At 38.4% G+C, this 16059-nt stretch overlaps 1 protein-coding gene across 7 annotated transcripts in view; it reads left to right on the forward strand.

Annotated features, from left to right (window-relative positions):
- MED23 (mediator complex subunit 23) overlaps positions 1 to 8611 on the forward strand; it is a 40491-nt gene extending 31880 nt beyond the window's left edge. For all 7 annotated transcript variants that reach the window (XM_059835463.1, XM_059835464.1, XM_059835465.1 and 4 more), the window contains 6 exons: positions 975 to 1140; positions 2137 to 2209; positions 3309 to 3523; positions 4388 to 4508; positions 6674 to 6805; positions 7520 to 8611. In XM_059835463.1, coding sequence (XP_059691446.1) covers positions 975 to 1140; positions 2137 to 2209; positions 3309 to 3523; positions 4388 to 4508; positions 6674 to 6805; positions 7520 to 7693 — 881 coding nt within the window. In that variant the 3' untranslated portion in view covers positions 7694 to 8611. The remainder of the gene's footprint in view (positions 1 to 974; positions 1141 to 2136; positions 2210 to 3308; positions 3524 to 4387; positions 4509 to 6673; positions 6806 to 7519) is intronic.
- The last annotated feature ends 7448 nt before the right edge of the window (positions 8612 to 16059 follow it).

Here is a 16059-nt window from a genome sequence, read left to right on the forward strand (position 1 = left end):
TATTGTAAGCAGTGCCACATTTAAGATGGTATATAACCAGCTGTGTCTAGTTGAAGATCATTATATGTGCTGTTAGCAACTGCTGAGAATATGGTTTTTAGGAGTGAAAAGCTGAAAGTTATGTTTTTAACGCAAACCTACATTTTCTTAATTGCTGCCTTTTATTAATTTTTACAATTATGACTACAGCTGATTTAAATTGCTGTGGAAATAGCTGGTGAACCCAGGCAGCTATGTTTTAGAGAATAGCACTACTGGAGTTTCCCTGGACGTCATCTTTCTGGGTCAGCTTTACAGGAGTTGACCAATTTTCTGGATGTTACGTGTCTTCCTTCACTCCTCTTCCCAAACTTGCCTTTCTTTTATATAAAACTTAAAGTATTTTGTTAGATCTCTCTAAAGAAAGCTAAAATTAAATAAACCCCTGCTTTTATGCAAATGTTAACAGTGTGTTCAGAGATCTTTTCTATATGTAACTCAAATGAGTTAGTCTTGGTTGGGAAAGTAGAATATTTTCAGAGACTAAGCAGGTGGTCATTTTGCATAAACTGTCACCCTAGAAGTCTGCTAGAAGATCTTATACTGAGGCAAATTAATGGTTTCTGATTATGCAGAGTAGAAAATTCTTGTTATTTTCATTTTCTTGTCTTGGAAGCAGATGGTGAATGAGCTAGCTGGTGCTGTTTTGTTCCACCTCTTAATCAGCGAAATTTATCCTCTGCATGACCTTGTGTGTGTGGTATATTTATAGCTATGTATTCATGCAGTCCTTCAGTGATTGAGTATCATTGCCTTATATTCATACTTTAGTCCATACGTCTTATTTTTATGAAATGTGGTTGTTTTATTTGTTCTCAGTAACTTATCTTTCATTTCAGTTCAACTTAGTATGTGTGGTGTATACATACATTTTTAAGTAGTGTCTGCTTACACTAGTCTGTGTTGGGACAGCTTTTTTCCTTAATCATTGCCACCTATGGCAGGCAAATCACCCGGTCCATTTCCGAACTGTGACTGGAGGTTCAATGAGTTTCCTAACCCAGCTGCCCATGCTCTCCATGTTACCTGTGTTGAGCTCATGGCTCTGGCTGTTTCAGGGAAGGATGTGGGCAATGCACTACTGAATGTTGTGCTGAAGAGGTATGTTGGCTTTCTGAAACTGTTTTCTGCAATATATAATAAATAATTAGAGACTGCTACGGTAGTTTGTAATACTAATTTTCGCAGGTTTTTACAAATTTTTAATTAAGTATAAATACTTTAGGTTTTATATATGAAGCATTTTTGAAGGACAAACAAGGCTATAGGGATCAGTCAGAAAAATCATTGGATTTCTGTGCTGTAGTGGATTGTGTGTGCTTCAGGAACAGTTGATTCAGCATGATCCCCTTAAAAGACACAGGGAAGACCTCTCACAGGCAAAGAACTTGTCCAGTAGGTTCAGTGGCATGGAGGCTGGAAGAAGTCTGTTTGCCTTTCAGCTGTGCTGGGACGAGGACATTTCATCAGTTAACATCACAGCATCTTTGAACGCAAAGAAAGGGGCAGGAAGCATTCGAGAGGACTCTGAATCCTCCTGATGCTAATGTAAAATCAGAAGTACTTTGAAACAGAGTGGTGTGCCAAGGCTAGCCTTTTGTCATGATGCATTAAGTTTGACCCATAGCTCTGTTTCTTGCTCAGCCACTGGTAAAAGAACTGCAGTGAAAGAAAGGACCTAGTATTCTTGCAGTGATTCGCATGTCACCTTTGAGCAATGACAAACTGAAATGATTCCTTTACAGCCTCATTCAGCTTCGTAATACATTATTGTTAGCTCTATTTGGGGCACATGGAGAGAAGGAGTCAATAAAGGGACAAGTAACCCTTAAGTACTGAAGCCTATTTGGTAGGAAGAACAGTGTGATAACAGACTTTGAATCTGCAAATGCAAAATCATGCCTGAACAAAGTTTTGCAAGCAACATCACAATGACATTTATACCATCTGTTGGCTCTCCTAAATACCTGAATGTGTATAGTTCTCTCAACTTGAGAAATATTCTTTACATAAGTATACATTGTCTTTAGGTGCACCAGCAGCACAAACTGCAATTGTAAATTTCAGAGCTTCAGTTTTCTTTTTCTCTATCTCTAGTCAGCCCCTGGTGCCAAGAGAGAATATCACAGCTTGGATGAATGCGATTGGACTAATTATCACGGCCTTACCAGTGAGTCAATATGTTGTATTTTAAAATTAAAAAAAATCTCTTCTTCCATGTAAGGTTTATCATCTTTCTATTGTATGCTGTACAAACTTCTGCAGTTTGCAGTGTGATAGCCAACATCTGTAGATTCCACAGAGAGCTATTCAGAAGGCTACTTTCATGTTTGAGAAACATCTCCTCCTCTAGCATGGAAAAATTGACCAGGTTTTCTGGTTTTCTATTATGTTTCGAGGCTAGGGTGAAAAGAAGTAAATCACTCCTATTTAAAAACATAGTTAAATGCCACATGTGTAGTATTAATTGGGAAGTGGAACTATGAAATAAGAAGGTCTGTAAGGGTTCTGATGCAAAGCTAATTTTCTGTTAATGCTTGCACTTGCACCTCCTGTATCTCTTAAGCCATGTAAATGAGATGTGCCTAAAACTGCAAAAGCAAATGTATGCAGTATTAGAGTTTGTGTATCAGTAGAAACTTTGATCTTCTAAATATAATGACACTTGGTACCTCACCAGGGCTGCCTGAATAATTTTGATTTTGCTTACCTGTTGCTTGTATGTGCAACAGTTATCCTTTCCTCGCAACTTCTCTTCCTCAACAAAATGGTTCCTTTTCTTGGAAGAAAGCCAGTATGGATTTAATCCTTATTATTTTTATAATGCTTATTATTATTATTCCTGTTCTGTCTCCTTTCATCTTCATCTATATTCTTTAACTTTTGTACCTTTTTTGTTTCCTGTTTCCATCTTGGATTTTTGGTCTGTTTGTGCCTGTACTCATTAAACTCAGAAAATTCTCAGTCTCTTTCCATTAAGGGTTTTTGCCTCTGCTCAGCTTCTTTTGAAGACCTTTATATTAGCTAGCTAAATAATTAAATTCATGAAATATGTCTTGATAATGCCACATCCTTGAGTGTGCCACACCCACTAACATAGATGCTTTCTGTATTGTGCTTCTTAATTTCAGTGTTTGTCAGACAGGGTTATAAACTACCATGGAGTTGAAAACATTTTAGAAATGCAATAATAGAAGAAAGAGATGAGGAAGCATTGTCTTAGATGGTGTTCTTTTCAGAAGCAATTCCCACTTTTTGTTTTTTTCCAGGAGCCGTACTGGATTGTTCTCCATGATCGCATTGTAAGCGTTATCAACAGTCCCAGCCTGACATCGGAGACAGAGTGGGTTGGTTACCCATTCCAGCTGTTTGACTTCACAGCATGTCACCAGTCTTATTCTGAGATGAGTTGTAGCTATACTTTGGCTTTGGCACATGCTGTCTGGCATCATTCTAGCATTGGACAGCTTTCTCTCATTCCGAAGTAGGTGTAATGGTATTTGATGATTTAATTTGTCTTTTAAATTCCATGCATATTGTAGATAACAAAGCTGTACCTGGAGCACTTACACCAGCAAATATGTCCAGGGGAGCTCCAAAACTCACCAGATAGCTCACAAGTTTTTTTCCAGCTCCCTCTTCCACTGACGTAATTCTTGTTATCTGTAAGCTTCAGGCCTTTCGTCTAGAGTGTGGCTGCCTTTAATGAGCTTTTTTTATCTTGATCAGCTTTTATGCTTTTATTAATTTCAGTTTTTCTTAAACCATTGACTGTAGCATATTCCTAAAACACCAACTGTAATCAGTAAATGTATCCTTAATTCTAGCAAGTACCCTCTAGCTGCAAGTTGAGATGCTTTGCTGACAGAAGGATGTGGTAGTGGTCCACTTAATGATAAAAGCAAGTGAAAAATACCACTGCATTAAAAAGTTGGTTAGACTTTCCCCAGTGCCATGTTAGTGAGAGAACTAACAGACTTCACTTACTAAGTCTTAAAATATTGGACAAAAATGAAGGTGGTATGATGTATTCCTCTCAATTAATCCTGAACCATGATTTAAGGCTAGTGCTAAAACGTCAGAGGACAGCTTTTTGACTGTGTAGCGTGCTGCTGAGCTTAGAATTGTTGCTTGTTCTAGTCTAGTAATAATGCCTGGAAATGTTCTAGAGCTTCACTGAAATAACTAATATTTGAAATAACTAGTCTTTGCAGAACTACACTGAATTTTCTAAAATGAAGGCTGAAATCTGTGCGAGACAATGTGATGTTTTGGCTAGAATTTGGGGTAGGGGGAAGAAGAAGAAAAAAATTCCAGTTGAAGTAGTAAGTGTCTTGAAATACTACAGGTTCCTCACAGAAGTATTGATACCCATAGTGAAAACGGAGTTCCAGTTACTCTACGTTTACCACCTTGTTGGTCCTTTTCTACAACGGTTCCAGCAGGAGAGGACACGATGCATGATAGAGGTAAAGTGTAGCTCTTAGTCTACTTTATACAGTATATATTACTTTAACTTTGCAATTATAATACAAGGCAGAATCTGATAGAGATCTTTGATAAACGTTCAGGATTAAATTCTATACAAATTAAACAGAGTTTTCAAGGATCTGAATTGCTGAGTTGGTATTTAGCTACTGAGTTAACTGAAATCTTGTCAGCTTGGTTCAGGATAAAACACCTAGCACTATTTTTTTTATTTATTATTATTAAAGAAAAAAAAGAAATACAACCCCCAAAATAACAAGCAATAAATGCTTTCTTTGGCTCTCAAACTGCATGCAAAATATGCATCAGACTTACTGCCTGTTTTAAAAGCTTCTATGCAGGGGAAGGAAGTATATAAGAGCTGAATTGTGAAGATGGAGGAGCAGAAACTTTTTCTTACATTCATATCAACGTGGATAAGGGTAGGGGAGGAGAAAAGAGATGTAGCTGGCCAGTAGGCAGGTGAGCTGAAAAACAGCAGGTAGCAGAAACCCTTCTAGAAAGAAGAGCTTAACTTGGGAATCCTAAGTCTTTAAACATAGGTGTTGTCGGTAAATATACACAAAGCCTATATGTCAAGTATGCATCTTGTCTCCCTCTAGAGTCTGTCCAATATAACATATACGTCTACCACCACTACTGATTACTTTTTCACCCCCAGTTACCAATGTCTGTGCTGGGGACTTCACTCTTAACCTTCTTAGGTCCCCATTAGTTCCTGTGATGTAAATCCCCCCTCCTCCCCTGCCCCAGTTCTTTCTAAAATACTTAGTTTGCATACATTGTTTTGTGAAGAAGTCAAAAAGCGTAGGGATGCATACACAGTGGGAGAAGAGTTTTGTAACTTTTGTTCCCATGTTTTTGAATATAGCATGAATACAGGATACGGTAAGAAACTGTATTAGGTAGTTAAATAATCATACGGCAGTGTTCCAGTACACTTATTTACATATTTCCTTCAGTTTTGCCCCTGAGTTATGGCCTTTTCTGGTTCTTTTTAAGTATACTTTGGAAGTATGAAACAAAAAATACATATATAATACTGCAGAGAAAAAAGCGCATTCCTTTCTTTTTTTCCTTTTTTTTTTTTTTGGTCTTAAAGCTACAGTAAAAGTCACTCAAAGTTTTTTCATGAGGCAAAGGTTTTTTCATAAGGCAGTGCTTAAGTGAAAGTACTGGAGAGCAACAGAAAGTACTGTTTAGGCATGGATCAGTATAATTTTATAGATTCCTGTATAATACTATAAATAGCTTGTAAGTATTGCTTTGACTGGTTTCTTCGTTCCTCTCTCAGGAGGGAAGTTCCTTCTGTGCGTGCATTCTCTGTATTGAACCAAAATACAAGAAAAGTTAAAAAGCTGTCTTCTTTCCATGCTTCTTAGCATTTCCATACCACTCCATATTTTTTTTTTTTTTTTTTTTTTTGCAAGGGGTTGATTTTGGTGTGAGGCAACCGTGAGGAGTTGCTGCCATTAGAGTAGGCAGCAACTATCATGTGACTTAAATGACCAAGCACAAAGTTCAAGTTTCACATTGCCGTCCTTAAATGGTCATAGGCTTACATATGTTTGCACGCAACACTTCCTTAATAAGTACATTCAAACATTGTAGTTGGAAACTCTTCGTAGAGAATGCTTGAACCTTTAAAATGCACTGTATGCATTTCCTGAAGACCTTGCTTCAGTTGGAAGGGACCTACAATGATCATCTAGTCCAACTGCCTGACCAATTCAGGGCTGAATTGATCAAGCTGAATGCAGTAAACTGTAATGTCTTCTCTCTAGAAGACTCAAATCTTGTGCTAAACTTTTCCTAGTTATTTACTAAGGTCTGCTTTTGAAAATTTTGTAGGCACTTACTCAAATAGTATTGCAGTCGATGATGTTTAAGCAGTAATTACGTAGCACGTACCAAATACCACCATTGCATTCACTGGAAGTTAACTTGGGAAAATGGGAATATTTAGTTAAGCATAATGGGATGAGTTAGACCTGCCCATTTGTCCTTGCAAGAAAGTAAATAGTTAGGAATCATAGGTACTTAAAAACCAGTACATATATTTATTACACTGCTTAACTGTATTTCTACTCTAAAGCATTTTAAAAGTTGTTTTCATTTGGGGCGCTTTTTGTGTTTGTGGAAACAGATTGGAGTGGCGTTTTATGAAATGCTCCTGAATGCAGATCGGTACAGCTCACACCTGAACTACATGGATCCTATATGTGACTTCTTGTATCATATGAAGTATATGTTTACAGGTGACAGTGTGAAAGACCAAGTAAGTAAACAGTAGATATTGATACTTTAATTATCTCTCTTCCCATATAGCAATTTAATCTTTTTATGAATTATTTTCATTGGTAGCAGTACAACAAAACGCTTAACAGTTGACTAGTCTCCATATGCAAATTAGGAAGTTGGTGCATTTCTACACATTTAAAAGCTTCAGATGCAGTATGCTAGGTATCTCAGATTTCAAGATTAATTTCTGTAGTCTGAAATTTTAAGATACAGCTTGAGGGTGCTTTAAGTACTATCATTAAAGCAATCAGTAGAAATAAAGCTATTGGATTTTTCATAACTTTTCCTCATTTCAATCTTTATCTTTTAAGTTTTTACCTAATTTCTGACTCATTAATGTAACTTTATATGTGACAAAAGGAAGAATGCATCCATGTTCAGTGAAAAATTGTTCACCCAATTTAAGTTTAGTTTATAACAGTATGCAGTTTTAAAAGTGTCAATTGTGTGAATTGTTTTGCAAAGCTTTGGTGTACAGCTGTTACACCAGGGAGGGGTTTTTTAAGGTTAGTTGTCAGAAGAGGTCCAAAAGTTAACATGGTAAATAAAATATTAACATAAATACCACTATTTACTATATCTTTTTCCTTTTTTCATTGTGCTGATGTGATGTTTGTGTACCATAGTGACATATATCAAGATAGTCCTGTTTTACCAAATGCATTTCTGTATTTATTATTTTTTTTAACAGGTTGAGAAAATAATTTGTAATCTAAGACCAGCTTTGAAACTTCGGTTACGCTTCATAACACACATCAGCAAAATGGAACCAGCTGCTGTTCCACAACCACCTCTCAATAATGGGTCACCAGCACAACAGCCTAGCCAAGTGCCTGTTAATGTTGCTTTGCCAGTAACACAGTGAACTGAAGTGTTTAGCTGGCCTTGATGTGAAGGCTTCCTTCTGTTACTGATCAAGGTGAAACATCAGCTGATCTGAAATTTGGTATGCTGTATAAAAGAAAAGAGAACCACGTACAGATTTCTGCTTCGTGTTCTTTTGCCTAATGAAGCTGTCTAACTCTATGCATGCCAGTTTTCTTACCTATTTATATCAGACACTAGGTGAGGTATACTTTGCCTTTCTCTGAAAGTACTGAGTAAAGATTCTCTGCAAGCAAATGCATGGATTTCTGAAGAGTTTACAATATCCTGCTCCCTATCCTGGTTTGAGTCATCTGGATTTTTCCTTTATTTCTGTCTGTGGTATGAACGGACACTCAATGTATGTAGCCTGGTAGAAAATGGCCTTTTTAAATTTGGGTTCCACCTCATAAAAAATTTCTGTTATTTTTGTCCAACAGAATTTAAATTCTTTTTGTCTTTTGGGCAGACAAGTTAAACCCTTACACAGAAACGCTCCTAGACAGAGATTGCATCAATTGTATTGAGTTATAACATCTTTCCAAAGACTAATAATGAGCCTTTGGAAATATCTGTACATTTTGTATATACAGTTTACATTCAACAGATGAGCCATGGGTTTGATCTAGCATCAATTACTAGACTGTTAGATTACTACCCAGAGGCTGTCTCTAATGAATCTGTTGGAAGTCTGCATATTCAGTTCAAGCTGTGCTGGTTCATATTTTCTCTTTCCTGTTTGGGAAATGGTGTAGTTTTTATTACATCAATCACATGAATTTTATTGATACCTTACATTTTAGATTTGTATAATATTCTGCTTCAAGTTTTATGTGTACTGTGTTCAGCAGGTTTTGATAACAGAATTGAAAGGCTCAACGTTTTGTAAATACTCATCTTGTTTGACAAACTTTTTTAATTAAAAAAAAAAACACTTTAAAACACTGTATTAGTATTGTTAAGCTTATTTATTGTTTTCCATACACATTACCTTCAAAATAAGGATTGACCATAGCAAGTGTACTTCCATGTCCCAAGTTCTCTATCAGCTTCACAATAATGCCAGTTTTAACATGTTACAAATAGAGTCCAGATTAGTAAGGTCAGGTCTGATTTATGTCTCTCTGTAAAAACTTAACAGTTATGAAAAGGAGTTGTTGATTCAATGGGTGGAAGTTTTTTTGTCTTTTTGTTTTTGAAGGACAGCAAACTGGGATTGCTGGAAACTGCTGTCATTTGTATTGTACTTGGATCCTAAATTCTGCCAAGTGTAATCTGAGTAACAGAGAACTGTGAGTGCTCTTCAATGAATTTGTAGTCTGGTAGAAAAACATTTACCTATCGTATGCTGTATGTTTGGCTTAAAAGGTGTTGTATTCCATTCCAAAATCAGGTGACTCTAATACCATTGGGCTCAATTTTCATAGCAAGCTGAACATAGTTGGTCTCCAAAAATCCAGTGGACCATTCTGTACAGGCCGTCCCATAGGCTTTCTGGGGCAGACCTGAGAAGTAAAATTCTGGTCGTGGGTTTGCAGACTTCTGTCAGCAGTGAACCTGTATTAAGACTACTTCTCTTCCTAAACAGTTTTTGGGCACACGAATAGAAAAGCCTGTAGAAACAGCATTTTTCATGGCTATTATGCATGCATGTTCTGACTGAGCTAATGCTAACACCACAGGCATCTTTCTGAATTGCTTTATTTCATATTGAAATAGTTTTGGTGCTTGATGTGGGACCCAGAGTGTTCTTTTTAATATTAAAAATAGCACCTGTTTTCAGTCACTGGGATTTCAGCGATAGTATCAAGGAAGTTGGATAACTGTCTTGAGAAGCAAATCATGACAGCTGTTGGAATTCTTTAAAGCTTTTGGTGTTCTTAGTTTTGGTTTGGTTTTTGCCTTTCTGTTGTAGGACTGGAAAATTAAATTCTTTAGTGCTATGGCAGGCAACAGTGGTGTACAAAAACAGCTCCTTCATTCAGCTTTGTGTCTTTGCCCCATGTGCAGTTATGTTAAGAAGATGACGGCAATACACTGGCCTTGCACTACGTGGAGGGGATTTCCCACAGCTCGGCTGGCACTAGCAGATCATTGGAAAACTTGTGTTTCATGAATACTGATCTACATTTGACCTTTTGCCTTAGAGCTTAAAGACTGCATATGCCACTAACAGTGCTTTCTGAAGCGAACGATGCAAATCAGTAATGCTGCTAGGTAAGCACGGGCTCAGGGTCCTGATTCGCATCGTTCACATATTACAAAATGCAAAGGGAAAACTGTCTCTTCCACTGAGTATGTACACTTGTTCTCTGCAAACCTCACCAGGTTTCTGAAAATGCTGAACCCCCACTAGTTGAAATAAGGTATCTCTTCTGCCAAAATCTACACTTGCATCTTCAGCAGTACCGGTCTAAAAATGAGTTTTAATGATGCTTTCTTTGAGTTAAATAACTTACCCTTTAAAACGCAGCTAACCAAATTCACTTTCTAAAGTGCTAGCACAGCAAGACAAAATTGCGGTGTAATTTCAGATGTATGTTTGTAATTGATAATGGCTGTCATATGGCTGGTTTTTAAAACTCAAAATACTGCATTTGGCCCTCTGCTGGAACTCACAGCAGTTGTGAGTAGTGAGGGGAAACTTAAGTCTGAGGTTTTGCTTTTGCGGTTTTTTTTTTATTCGAAATTACAGGTAGCCAGTATGGAATGGACAGAATAGTACCAGGCTTCCCCCACCTCATCTGTCTTTTATAGAGAATATTTATTTAGTAAGACTTGGAACAGTCTATTTATAATATGGTTGGCTGAGTCAACATATGTTTAGAAAAAATCTGAATTCCCTCTTTAACCACCAGAGGGAGATTTCTTCAAAAAATTAAATCTGATCTTCAGTTGCTCATGTGTGTGATGCAACATCCTGAACACTCAGATCTTCCTTGGATCTACCAGTATTTTGATTCAAGATTTAACAACTTAGAAGCCATATTGCACTGTTGTCCTTGATGTTTAAAATATGCTTTGTTATTTCTCTTCCTCATAAACAAGTCTGCTAGAGGATTGCTTAGAGCTATGGGTTTTGCAAAATCTTCCAAACAAATGCAAAGATTTTTAATCTTTCAAAATAGTCACAGATTTATGGTTTTTTTAAAAAGCCAATCACTTGATGCATGCAACAGTTACCAGAGTTGATGAAAGATTTTCATACTTAATAACCTCAAAAAATAAGCAATAGAGAAGAACAGTGTATTTGACTTCGATTTTAGCACTAAGATATTTTAGGACGTAAATGCATACTTGTGGCTTGACAGACTATACCTGAAATGCAGCCCTTTCTGAAGGTGCACCAAATGAGGATAATATCATTGTAAGTGGCTGCTTTGACTGCTGAAGTCACTTATTCCTGTGACTCTCTACAAAATGGGCTTAGCCCCACCATGCCTACTGCTGAAAGTAATCTAACAATTGTGAATGAATATTTGAATAAAATGATCACGCAATATTTAACTTGCAGTACCCTCTGCAACTCCAAAAGGTGGAGAATGTTTTTAGTTTCCACGGTGCCTTTGTTCCTTCAGCAAATAGAAGCACAGTAAGGCACGAACTTCTTTTTCTGGTTTAGGATCCAGAAACCCCACATGGAGAGGTTCCCATCCACCCCCCTGTTTCTTCACTTATGCATCTGCTATTAGCAGTGGTCAGAGAGACACCATTGTGTTTCTCCATCCTTTCTTCTGATCATTTGAAGCAGAAGAAATGTCTTGTCTTCTTTTTTGTCCTTTTTTTTTTTTGTTTTGCCTTTTTTCTTCCTTCCACCATGTGTTTGTTCTGTATAAGCTCTTGTGCTGTTCAGTTCTGGTCCTTCACCTCATTAGTGTTTCACACAGAGACCGCTCTGTGAGTTGGTGCATTTGATGTCAGATTTAATAGGAGTGAGTTGTTTTAACGATAAATGGGCACTTTCTAATATTTTTCTCCTGAAATGTGAGGGAATCCTGTCTGTGTCCTGGTGAGAGGAATGCAGTGGGTTCCTGCCAGCCATCAAAGGCAGAGGATCTATAGTTCTGCTGTAACCGTGTTTCAGCACTGAGCGGGCCCAGGCTGCTTTATAGTTTAACTTCTAATTAAAAAGCTGAAATGCCCCCACACCTAATTGCCCCCACGTCAGTGCTGCATGGGAAATCTTTAAAGCAACCCAGATGCCTTTGAAGCAAAAGGCTGAGCTGCATGAAGAAGGAGAGACTGAGGGAGGGCATGCAGGCACAGGGAAAAAAAAACCAACATTATTAAATAGTTCCTAGGTGTATAATTTCATCCACATTGTGCTCTGATCTTTTCACATCTTTGTTCCATAAGTAAATTGGAAGTTTGACGTTCCAGATTTAAGGTGGGACTTCATTAATGATTTTTGCTCATGAGAAGAGCTATGTAGACTAGCGTAAGGCTTTATTTGTGTCAGAATTGTTTATTGTGGTGAAGACTTGAGGGGATGAATTTTATGTTTGGAAAGTGAAAGCAGAAAATATTGACGCGATAGCAAATTGCAGTTGGGTGGCATTAGGATTCAAGAAAGAAATTTGAAAAGAAAAAACAATCGTAGTAAAGCTGCTGCTTTTTATTAGAGTTGCATCTGTAAGCCCTACCTGGGGACTTAAACACAACTGTGGTGTTGTAAGCCCACAAATGCAAAGTGATCCTCTTTCATTGTAGGCTGAGCTGAGTCAAATCAGCCTGCACATCAACAAGAGCCATTCTCACTGCCTCTCAGATGCAATTTCTTCATCACACGTAGGAACCAAGTTCCATATGCTTTATATTTTTATGGTCCCTACAAGTATGGATTTTGGACACCTCTGCCTCTTTAATACACGTCTCCGTAATGGGGGGCGGGGGGGCAGGGTTGGGAGGGGATAGGCTAAGGCTTGCATTGCATTCCCTGGAAAATATGCAATGAAACAAGGCTGCAGATGACCTCGCTCTTGGAGTAGCCATTAGAGCATCCATTCATCCTCTCCAGTACTGGTCAAAAGGTGCAAGGCAGATGAATGACAGTGAATTGGTTAGTGGGTTGGTATTGTATTAGAGGCAATCAGGAAGGTGAGTAATGTTGGGGTCCCTCTGGAGCCAGGGGAGAGATGGTTGCAAGCCTTTGCAATTTGGTTCTTGCTCTGAACTGGCCTCCGGGAAGGAGTCTGCCACTTTTCCATTGACTGCTCATCGAGTCAAGGGAGACTGGCTGGTCAAGCTAGGTTCTGGAAGCTAGATTGTATGAATACCAACCAGTCTAGTGCTGACAGGATATAATACCTGGTGATCTCTAGGACATGTTAAAATACAGCAAAACAAGCAAGGAGAGGATGTACAACTGTTGGTGAGTTCCATGATTTGCATCATTACAAATAGGTAGCTGATGGCTAAAAACAGTGAAAAATGAGCAGACAGAGAACAGTCTGACAGTCCTTCTGTGTAACACTTTTACTGAGATACAAGACTTGCAGAGGCCTGTTCCACACTAACGTGAAGAATGTACCTGTTGTGACATTTCCTTCCTTTTTTTTTTTTTTCGGATGAAGCACATTTTCCCAATGCTGCTGTTGAAAGCAGCAGCAGGTACATTTAAAATTAGTAAAGTTCTGTTGAAAGTTGTATAAAATACAATTAGCATGTTCAGTGTGAAATGACAGCATAGCATTATCTGTATGATTGCACTGGAGTTGAGAAATTCAGTGTTCATTCCCACGGCAGCTATAACTCAGGCATGCCATTATTTATTAAATACTATTGAAGAGCACAAAACAAGGTCCTGAATGAACCAGTCTCTGCACTGAAGAGCTTACAACCTATAAATGAAGGTATGTAGAAAAAGAAAAACTGTATAGTTGAAAAAAAACCAATAATAACTTGTTGGGTTTTCTTATTAGCATATCAATTTTCCTGTGAGTGCTGCAAAAGCAGGATGCGTGTGTGATATCATTGAATGACTTTATGGAGGTGTTTGGCAAGTGGAGAAGGGCCTTAAGAGGTGAGGATGAGATAAACAGATGGGAACGGAAACTGTTGATGTTCTCAGAAGGGTTGTAAGGTTGAATTCTCTTAAGAAAAACCCCGTAGGCTCCTTCCTTCCTTGATGCTGTTTCTGCTGTGGCATAATTTAGCAAAAAGGAGACCTGGCTGTAGCTTATCACACCAGTATCTTCTCTGTTGTTTTTTGTATTTTCAAGGCCCACCTGAAACAGCCTTTAAGGGCCCTTACAGGAGTAAATCCCCTTTTTAACTTGCTTTCTTTAAAAGGGTAGATTAAATGATTAAAGGAGTGCAGACTGACTCCACGCAAGGCAGTAAAGGTAGGCTGTCATCTGCCTTCAGCTAGCGCATAGCCTCTTTTAATCAACGGCAGCACTCTGACTATGGATGAAAGGGGAAAGATGGAGAGTGTATCCCCTCAACCACTGCAGAATTAGCATTGCCCTAGGAGCAAAAGCCATGTTAAAATATGTGATAAAAAGATTTCAGCAGCAATATTGGCTTCCACTTCTCCCTTCCTACCCTTTCTACTCGTTCTTGTCCTCACTGACTGTGTGCCAGAGTCTCCACTCTTCGAGATAGTATTAGGATGAATAAAGCTCCCATGCTACAGATGCAAGAGAACAACCGCCACTCCCCCTTTTCATAACTTCATAACTTTTCATAACTCCCCCTTTTTTTATAATAAAAAGGCACCTTTTAATATTTAGACTTAGTTTTACACATTTTAATAGCTGGTTTTGAGCTCTGCAAAGTTTGGGATTCGGAGAAATAGGCCAAAACAGGGGCGTGAGATGAGACATGGCTAAGGGGCCCAATCACTCCAAACACTGGATGAAATTAACTTCTTTTTCCCAAACAACTTCTGTGTTCAGTTCAAAACAAAGACAACAAATATCAAGCCTGAAAGCCACATTTATGAAAACTCCTTTTCCTTCCCAGTAGAAAAAATGTGGCTAAGAGTTTTCCGTATTTTCCACCATGCTCCTTTTTTCATACAAAATGAATGAACAGCATTGAAGAAAGGTCTCAGTCAGTGGCAACTTCATCATTCACAGCCTTACATGCTTTGAGCAAAAGTGTTTCTAGATTGGTCTGACAAAAGCGAGAGATGCTCTTTACCTGTCCTTTTGAAAGAGGAGCTTCAATTATTCCAGCTCACAGCTTCAACTTGACACTCATTACATCGCGCTGCTTCACCTTTGGGGAGTTACACCAAACAGGGCTGGTCCTTCCCCTTGGATGATGGGTTCTAAACTTGTCTTCCTGGCAGAAAAAAGCCTTCCCTCACTTGCAACAGGGGTGAAGTTACTGTATGGAGGAGATTTGTTTTTCTTTGAACCCACAGGAAAAAGCAAATGCACAAACCCAGCGGCAGCAGTTACTGCTTTCTTGTCCTTGAGCCTCTTGCAAAGGGGTAATTGTTTCACTGTTTTCTTAGACAATTTGCAGTATTTCATATGACTAAAATGCCACTTTAGCAGTTTTTAAGAAATACATGTTCCCATGACGTACAATGCTGGGCAGCACCTCCTGGGTATTTTTGAAGGACAAAGTTTTCACAGAATACATCCTATCTCATGTTGCTATTTATAATTTAGATCAATTGGGTTTTTTTTCCTTTGGTTTTTTTTCAACAGCTTCATTTTACTGCAGATAAAGGCATTTGCTTTAAAAGGATGGGTAACCCTTGACCAATAATAACTTTGTCACCTCTGCTCTCTGGCAACTATTTCAAATTCCCTTTGAGATTTCCTCAGGGGAGGGTTTATCATATTTTTTTTTTACTCAGCATTTTCTGAAGGAAAAGAGAGACAAATCAAGGCCAGAAGATTTTCACGATTCCCCATAGTGCATTACCACATTTCAGAGAAAAATTTAAAATGTCTGTGCTTCGGTGTTTGCGAGAAACTCTACCCCAGACACAGGGCACAACTGGGTAAGCACATATGGGGAGGGTCGTGCAGAGCAGGGACATGCGGCACCTTTCCACACCTGCCTTCCTGGGCTCCACCGTGTGAGGCTTCTGCACCCCTGAGCTTTCTCCTCTCTCACCCAGCGAGCAAGTTATTTAGGATTTTTTTTTTCTCTAAGTCACCCTAACATGTGAGTGTGATTAGGATATTTGCCACCTGCAAAGGAATCTCACTGTGTAATTTTATTTTCCATAGCTTCCTGAGAGATGGGCTATCACATCAGCTGTGGCAACAGTCCGACCTTCCAGCCTGCAAAGAGTTTTATTGAGCTTGTTGATGGTGCTTTCGCCTCTCTCAGAGGCAGTTTGGGCCACCACTTCCTTCTCTTCAAAATGAGCTCTCTAGCCAAAATGGAAATAACAGAGTG

This window comes from Gavia stellata, chromosome 2 (genome assembly GCF_030936135.1).
Source record: "Gavia stellata isolate bGavSte3 chromosome 2, bGavSte3.hap2, whole genome shotgun sequence".
Taxonomy (NCBI): domain Eukaryota; kingdom Metazoa; phylum Chordata; class Aves; order Gaviiformes; family Gaviidae; genus Gavia; species Gavia stellata.